General features: G+C 44.1%; 2 protein-coding genes across 3 annotated transcripts in view; one reads left to right on the plus strand and one right to left on the minus strand.

The window, feature by feature from the left end:
* The first annotated feature begins 279 nt into the window (after positions 1 to 279).
* ckap4 (cytoskeleton associated protein 4) lies at positions 280 to 3,528 on the plus strand. Its single transcript, XM_029461507.1, has 2 exons — positions 280 to 705; positions 1,952 to 3,528. Exons 1-2 carry the CDS (start codon positions 385 to 387, stop codon positions 3,161 to 3,163), a joined length of 1,533 nt encoding a protein of 510 aa, XP_029317367.1. The 5' UTR covers positions 280 to 384; the 3' UTR covers positions 3,164 to 3,528.
* A 985-nt stretch (positions 3,529 to 4,513) lies between these two features.
* The window catches only part of ikbip (IKBKB interacting protein), a 4,291-nt gene continuing 627 nt past the window's right edge, over positions 4,514 to 8,177 (minus strand). Inside the window, exons 2-4 of one of the 2 annotated variants that reach the window (XM_029462545.1) lie at positions 8,081 to 8,177; positions 5,428 to 5,649; positions 4,514 to 5,229 (exon numbers count right to left, since the gene is read on the minus strand). The exon at positions 8,081 to 8,177 is cut by the window's right edge and continues 21 nt beyond it. In XM_029462545.1, coding sequence (XP_029318405.1) covers positions 4,663 to 5,229; positions 5,428 to 5,649; positions 8,081 to 8,177 — 886 coding nt within the window. In that variant the 3' untranslated portion in view covers positions 4,514 to 4,662. Of the gene's footprint in view, positions 5,230 to 5,427; positions 5,650 to 5,685; positions 7,166 to 8,080 lie in introns of those variants that run through there. The other variant, XM_029462544.1, reaches the window with a different exon arrangement.

Raw genomic sequence — 8,177 nt, forward strand, 5'->3', positions numbered from 1 at the left:
TAAATTAGAAAATATCACTGCTGTTGCACGAGAGAGAGAGAAGCGTCTGCAGAAACTTCATTCTTGGTTTTGGAGGTGTAATAAAAACAATGCTATGGCAGATCTAGTTTCTGATGTAATAATAGAGTAACAGGAGTAGCATAATCCATTCATTGTCTCCTGTTTTTAAAATTATGTCGTTAAAATCTGGAGTTGAACATGGGACAGCCCCCATCCGCATACCTCAACGCAGAAAAGCCCTGTGGAAAGACACGACGCGCTCACTGATACGCTACTGGTCCAGTTAGTGGGCCTGGACTGGAAACCTTCTCCATCCACGACTGCAAAAACCAGCAGCAGCTCTCACATCACACACACAATTGTCTAAACCAGCTCCCATTGAAGATGGCTGTGAAAAACCGACTCAAGAACAGCGAGAAGAGCGAGAAGAGCGCCGCATCCAGCCAAGATGATGCGTCGAAGAAAAGCCAAAAGAGCAGCAGTAACGGGGTGAGTGGCCCCGGACCTCAGGGGTCACAATCGGGAAGCTGCCTCGGGCTTGTTGCAACAATAGTGTTTTATATCGCGTTATTAGGCGCTGCAGGGTTTGCTGCTTTTTATTTACAGCAAGTTGTGGAGGAAATCCGGCAGACAAGCACCAGACATGAGGAGAGCGCACGGCAGAACGCAGAGCTGAGCGGAAAAATGGACAGTGTCGTTCAACAGGTAGAGAGAAAATGATATGAATCAATGGGGAAGAAGTATGAAACTGTGTGAATGACAATACCAAACTTTATCACAACTCCAAGTGAAATACAAACAATACAGTATATAGGCAATGCATTGTTTTTCTTAGACATTACATAAGCGTCCATATAGTTGTAGTACTGGATGTACTTACCGTTGGGGGTTGGGTAGGTTTGGTGATGGATTTGATGAACCCCCCCCCTTACTTTTCGTTCTGCAAACGTCCAATAAGCAAACAATAAAAGTTTCAGACCTGGTGAAAATAAGGAATTTCTACCTTATTTTGTATTTTGTGACGTTTTCGTTCTTTAAAAACAACAGATATAAACCTTTGCTGATTGTTAAGATGCACAGGAAGGATAAGGAAACAGTAATGTCTGATCTTCAATCATCTTTTGCAGGAATAGAAAATGTTAAAGATTCACATGATTTGTTCAGAGTCATTACATGCAAACTACAGCATTTATAGGCTTATATAATAATATTAATAATAGTGACTTTATTAAGGACACATAAAAGGTCCTCAGTGTACTATTTCTTTTTACATTTCATTAATTCTCTCCTCACTTCCTGAAGGTAATGTACACTGTGTAACTATAACCAGTCTAAACTATATGCAGGATATACTACCTGCACTTCATTTGTGTGTCATGTGAGTCATGACTCGACTCCACCATTGCAAATGTACAGGTGGAAGGTGTTGTACAATAGTACTCATAATAATAATAATAATAATAATAATAATAATAATAATAATAATAATAATAATAATAATAATAATAATAATAACACAGGAGCCATGATATTTCTTGTTTGGGAATAGTATAGTAGTTTTACAAAAAAATGTTAACTCAAGATCCACTTACTAGCATTTCTTCCTAAACTTTCAACCACATGGCATGGTCTTCTATCAGTACATGGATGTGTCCCAGTTGCCTGAGCCAACTCCGTTACAACTGGGACAACTAGATCCAGAGATGAAGACCATGAGATGCCATTGAAAGCTCAGGAAAAGGTACATAAGTGGACCTGGGTCAGGAATATGTTTTGAAAACTGCAAAATTGAGTTTTAAAGAACTGTTGAACTTCACATGATAATAAAACTGTGGATGTTCATCACTGTCAGTGGACAGTGACAATTATTATTGGAGTGCATTACAACGCACAAGTGTTCGTAGATGTCGGATGGAAAAGCCACTGATGCATGTTTTCCTGTCTTGTACAGGTGGAGTCTCTGAGCAGTGTCGTGGACGGGCTGGAGTCATCACTGGGCATCACCCGGGTGGAGCTGGAGGGGGCCATCGGCCGGATGAAGAGGGGCGAGGTGGAGACGAGGAAGGTGGAGGACACCCTTCAGAGGCTCCAGAACGATCTGCTCAGGGAACTTTCAGAGGGCATCAACGAGGTGAAGGAGGCCCGAGAGAGGGACTTCTCTTCTCTGGAGAAGACTGTGGAGGAGCGTCTGGCTGAGGTGAGTCAGTCCATCACGGCCAGCGTGGCGGAGTTCACTGAAGCTCAGGGCGAGACGCAGAGCCAGCTGTCTGATCTCAAGACCCGCATGGGTGACGTTGAAGACCCTGCGCTCATCAAACAGGAGCTCTCTGCCATTGTTGATGCTGTAGCTGAAATCAGAACAGCCAACCAGGCAGCTGACACCTCAGCCGATTCATTCAGGGAGCAGGTAGGAGCTGTGAGGTCAGAGCTCCAGACTCGTAACCAGGAAGTCGCCTCACTGTCTGAGGAAGTTCAAACAGTGAGGTCAGTGGTGCAAGAGGCTGTTGGGAATCTGAGGCAGTCCCTGTCTGCAGCAGAGGCGGATGTCGAGGCTCTGAAGGACAAAAGCTTGACACTGGAGAGCGGCTTGGAGCAGGCCACTAATGCTGCTCATTACGTGGAGAAGCAGCTGAACGCAGCAGCCGCACAGGTCCAGAAAAGATCAGACGACCTGGAAGCCAGAGTTAAAACATCGGAGGAGAGCGGAGATTCACTCTTAGCATCAGTATCAGATACCGGCTCCAAACTGGAATCACTGCTCGCCAAATACGACATCCATGAGAGCGCTCTAGCTGCCCAGGGGCAGGCTGTGGAGAAAGTCAGAAGTGGCGTGAAGCAGGAGATGGAGGCACTGAAAAGCGGTTTGGGGGAGCTCCAGTCCAACATGGCCGCTATTGGTGGAGCGCAGACCAAGCTATCTTCAAAGGACTCCAGCCTGGGCCAGCAGGTGGTGGACTTGGGGAAGAGGCTCACGACTCTGGAGGGCAGCAGCAGCAGCATGAAGCCAGAGCAGCTGCAGAGCTTAAGAAGCATGGTAACCGGCTTGGAGGGCAAAGCAGCCAAGCTAGAAGGCCACGATCAGGCCATTGCTGCTCTTCAGAAAGCTGTGCAGGAGACCACAAAGACACTGGCGGGCTTATCCAAAGGCAAGAAGGGAAAGTAGGGAGTTTGAGTTGTGACATCAGGATATCAAAAAAACATGGACAATAATGATCCCCAAAGGGTGACCATAACACACTTTTCTTGTTCTCGTGAAGAATTGTTTCTCAAACTTGGTCACGATGTTGCACATTTTAGTAGAAAAGTACCGAATGTGAGGAGTTTGGTCAGGAGAGAGTTGTACTGCTGATCTGTGAATTCAAATCCACAATTATTCTGCACTGTTTTTTATGTTTTGTTCAATTTTCTGTGCAAAGGCTGTTTTTTTGTTTTGTTTTTTCAAACCAACCAAATGTAATAATATGCTCTTTTTGAGCACTTCTTTGTTTACTCACTATTACAAGAATAAAATCTCTTTAAAGCTGTGAAGAACTATTTGGTGTGACCTTATTGGTAAAATTATGAGTTGTTGTTTTTCACCGTTGCATCATGGGTGATACATCGATTATATGTACATTGATTGATGGGTGTGATTTACCCAAGGGTTGCTAAAATGGTGTTAAAACCCTAATAGGAATTCCATCTCGATTGCATAATTCAAATACAACAAATCATTCTGAATTTATTGAGTAAACCTCATGCAGTCTTCCCAACCTGAATACCACACGCTGAGCTCTTTCATCTGCACGCAGCAGTAACAGATGACATGTCATTTTCTTCTTCTGATGTTACCTTTTGGCTCTCTTCCAGGTGTTCCTCGGAAATGTTCTTCCTTTGTTGAACACCTGAGCTGTATTTAACTGGAAGTCATTACGTAACGTAGATGCAAGGAACTTCTCTTACAACACAGTTTGGTTTAAAATCTTATGATCCATAAAAAGCTGCTTTAAATATACCCAAACGTTGATATTTGAGAAGAGTTTGGGGCTTGATGTGATGTTACAAAAAACCCATGTGGAGTTTAAAGTCAGAGGCAACTGGAACAGAGCCACACATACAAAAACACCCATCGTGGAGTCACGAAGATTAAGTGGAAACTCTAATATGGCTGGACCGGAGCCATAACAGGAAACAAACTTGCTGAGCTTGTTGTTCACAAGCAAACTTCAAAAACATGTTCCAGCTTTAGAAATGCTGACGGACTAGCTGCCAGATTGTTTCCATTCATACCTCTTAGGGGGTTAGGGTTCCCAGCTTTTTGCTGTAGGTCAGGCTCAAGACTGCGCTTTTTCTAGCAAAATCAGTTTCATATTTTAAATACCTTTAAAAAATACACACATTTTTATAAACATCCTTATGTGAATCACTATCTATGCATCTATCTATATATATATATATTTGGCACACACACTTGTATGTAAAGTTTTGATCTAATTTTACACACAAAGCACAAATAGTTATTATTATTTAAGAGTTTGGTAAACAAGGTTTCATTTTTATTTCATTTGGAATAAATAGGTTTATTTCAGTAAACCTTTAAAACAGTAGTATGACAGTTGACGAGATGCAACTGCTTAGAAGAAAGAAGAAAACATTGATTTTGAGGTTGTAGAAGTTTGTTGCTCATGTTTGCCGGTTCATCTCTCCAATATCAGATATATCAGCTATTTCACGAACCTGTTTAATTGCAACACTTAAATCTCCCTCTACTGCAGTGAGGTTAGCCAGTGTCTGTCTAAGCTCAGCGACCTCCTGCTCTCTCTTCATAAGATCCTCTGCTAGTCTTCCTATCCGCAGAGTCAGGTCTGACAGCTGAGGCTCAAACGCCTCTAAGTCTCTCCTAATAGCACCAACTTTTGGTTTAAGGTCGCTGGCAAAGGTCGCTGTTCTTATCAGACGAGCTCTGGTGCTCTCGAGCTCCCTCAAGCGCTCAGAGATCTGTTGGTCAGCGGTGGTGAGTTCAGGGACGCGCCTGCGGAGCTGCTCAATGGCCTGAGTGTTGCGTTCGGACGCAGCGCGGAGATTCGAGACTCGGTCGATGCTGCCGGCCAGCACATCCCCGATGCGTTTGACCATGCTGTGCTCCACCTGAGCCGTTTTCTCTTCCAGCTCCGTCACCTGAGTCAGCAGAGACTCCAGCTCAGAGTGCAGGCCGTCCATCCTTCGCACATCTGTCCTCACCGACGCCACCTTCAGGGGGAGGAGGAGAAACTCACTTTCTAATAGCACAGGAACATTTTATCTTTCTCAGATAGAACTTTCAGGACATTATTGTGCCAGAGTTTTCTTAAAATGACAACATTAGAATAAAAACAATAAAGTAAAACATATAAACATATACTGTATAAATAGAACAACAATAAAAGTAAGATACATTTAGTAAAATACCTTGTTGGCAAAGTCCTTTGCGATGGCTGACGTGCGCTCTTCGATCTGTCCCACGGTGTCTCTCAGCGAGCTCAGGCTGGTCTGAAGGTGAGCTCGTTTCTCGTTCAGCCCAGAAGCCCACTCCTGCAGCCGGCTCACGTCCTGCTCCAAACCCTCCAGGTGAGGCCGCAGAGCCCCCTGCTGACCCCCGAGACGCTCCAGCATCAACTGGACGCTCTCACACTGAAACAGGACATACAGTACATGGATTGATGGATACAACAGCTGTATGTGTGTATGTTAAGGAGGTTTTAGTTAGTCGCCATTATTTCAGGTTATTTCCCTTTATGAAAAACATGAGAGAAACTAGTGCCTTAGTACACAAGATGATTACATAGAAGAACAAAACAAATGTGTACAAAGGAGACCTTTTCAATGAAGAAAGGTGAATTTATTAAATAAGTTTAGTGACGCGTTCAACAGGTGAAACCAAAAGATGGAAATGTAAGTCATCAAAAACATCAACGTTTATTAAGTTAACTATTGAATAAGAAAATCTAATCAGCTCTAATGTAGTTATATCTGCAAAGACTGGCACAGATATTGTTATATGACTGTAGCAAAGTAATGGGGAGTGTTTTATACAGTTACTAAGGAAACCTAAATGTGTCACTCCACATTGAACAAATATTAAAATAAATATTCTTGATCGTACTTGTGTAATACAGTGCATGTATACCAGAGTTCATGCTGAGGTGTACATTTAGAAAGACATGAATACTGAACTTTTATAGCCTTTTACAGCAAATAGTAATACAGGGTGGGTCAATCCTTTCCCCCCAAGACAATGACATCATTCAGAGAGCTCATCATGTAGAAGAGGAGTCGTCTCATCTTTTTCCCACTCCTCCTCCTCCTCCTCCTCCTCCTCTTTCCACCCTTCTTCCTCAAGAGTGTTAAAGTCCTTTTGGCTTTCGACTGCAGTTCCCCTCAGCACCATGGTGAGTTCATGGACTGCCTCTTTAACCACGGACAACTCATTCTTCATCTTCAGGATGCCGTTTTGAGCCTGCAGGGTGTCCAGCTCCTGTCGGATCTCAAGGATCTCACCGAGTGCTTTCAGCATGCTGTCCTCAGTCCCAAACACCTGTAGCGTCACCTCTTCCAGACGTTCCTCCGCCCCGCTCAGATCACCCGCCAACCTCAGGATGGAGCGCACCGCCTCCTCCACCTGGGGCAGGTGCTCTTCACACTCCTGCGCCCGGGGAATGTGCTCCTGGAGCTGGGAGCTGAGCTCAGCCTCCCTCTTGGTCAGGCTGCTGATCTGCTCCTCCAGGTTGTGGATCTGCTTGGTGTTCCAGTCCAGATGATCCTGCGACCGCTTGGTGTCATCGCCCTCTGTGCGCTCCATAGCTCGGGCGTTCCTCCTGGTACTGTCCTCGAGCTCCTCCAACTTCTCCGCCAGCGACCGGGCCCTCCGCTCTGCCTCGTTAACCCGCTCTGTGGCTCCGGCGTGAGCTTCCCGGGACTCGGACTTGAGAGCGGACAGGTCAGAGGAGATGGCGGCCAGACGCTCCTGCCATGTCTCAGTCACATTGAGAAAGTGGCCGTTGACCGTCTGCATGTCACGGGAGGCGGAGTTCTCGTCGGTCTGCATCACTGTGACGGCAGCGTGGAGGGTGTCGATGTCCTGCTGGAGTCGTGTTGCCAAGGAGACGGTGGAGAGCGCCTCCTGTAGGTCGTCCTCAGAGGCGGCGAGCTGCAGCCGCAACACAAAACAGGAGGGCTGTTTCTGTGGGAGCTCTATGGTCCTCAGTATTCAAATATATCAGATACAGCAGGAAACAAAACGCATGCATACACACACACACACACACACACACACACACACACACACACACACACACACACACACACACAGGCATCGTGTGCAATACAGGGGAACTGAAAGTGTTGAAAGAGCACTCGGATAATGATTTTCTTTCATTAATGTCCGTCCCAATTTCCCAAGTTTTTAAATATATATAAATATTTCTAACATTTTTAAACAACACACAAACATAATGTAGCATGCAGACGGTTTATACAATCTAAAGCAACCCTTTTGATTTGTGACTTACAATAAAACAAAGTGTGCTTGCGACTCCCATCGTCCCAGTATAGTATATGTTTTGGAGCTGTGAGAGGTTTTGTCCCCACGTTTGTTCAATTTGAATATTTTTTTATGAGGCTGAAAACGTAAAAACTATCCAGAATTTCACAAGAAAAACAAAGATACATGTGCAAATTTTATATAGCAACAATGTGACTCATCTCACAACCCCTCAGATTTACCCACTGTACTCGTTCCTCTTCTCACAAACCAAATTAAAACTGTCGACCAGACTCTCTTGTAATTTCAAGTGTTTACATTTCATGCAAAATTAATGCAGAATTTCACCCTGATTACACAAAAGAAGAATATTATTTCCTCAGGTTTTGAAGAACAGATATAAATGTCTGACTTGCACCTCTATAAAATAAAAAATGATAGAATAGCAACATATTTCCAGAGTGTGGACCTGGACACGTAAAACCAAAGATGTCTGCTTTTTTGCAATGTAGGTGAAATGGACCTTTAAAGCTCCATCACTCAAAGCAGCTCTCAATAGTTTCCACTACAAATAAAAAGTACCTTTTTAGAAACCTTTAGGACTTCTTCCTCCATGTCGAACAGACTTGAAGTCTTTCCTTGTAAAGATTTGTACTTTTCTTCAATTTGGGAAAATCTC

The sequence above is a fragment of the Cottoperca gobio genome, chromosome 23 (assembly GCF_900634415.1).
Source record: "Cottoperca gobio chromosome 23, fCotGob3.1, whole genome shotgun sequence".
Taxonomy (NCBI): domain Eukaryota; kingdom Metazoa; phylum Chordata; class Actinopteri; order Perciformes; family Bovichtidae; genus Cottoperca; species Cottoperca gobio.

What these genes read in the sequence shown, in the direction of transcription:
- ckap4 (XM_029461507.1), top strand. Translation starts at nt 385, where the DNA reads ATGGCTGTGAAAAACCGACTCAAGAACAGCGAGAAGAGCGAGAAGAGC. An exon ending in TGGACAGTGTCGTTCAACAG is followed by an intron (nt 706 to 1,951) that starts GTAGAGAGAAAA and finishes TGTCTTGTACAG; the next exon opens with GTGGAGTCTCTGAGCAGTGT.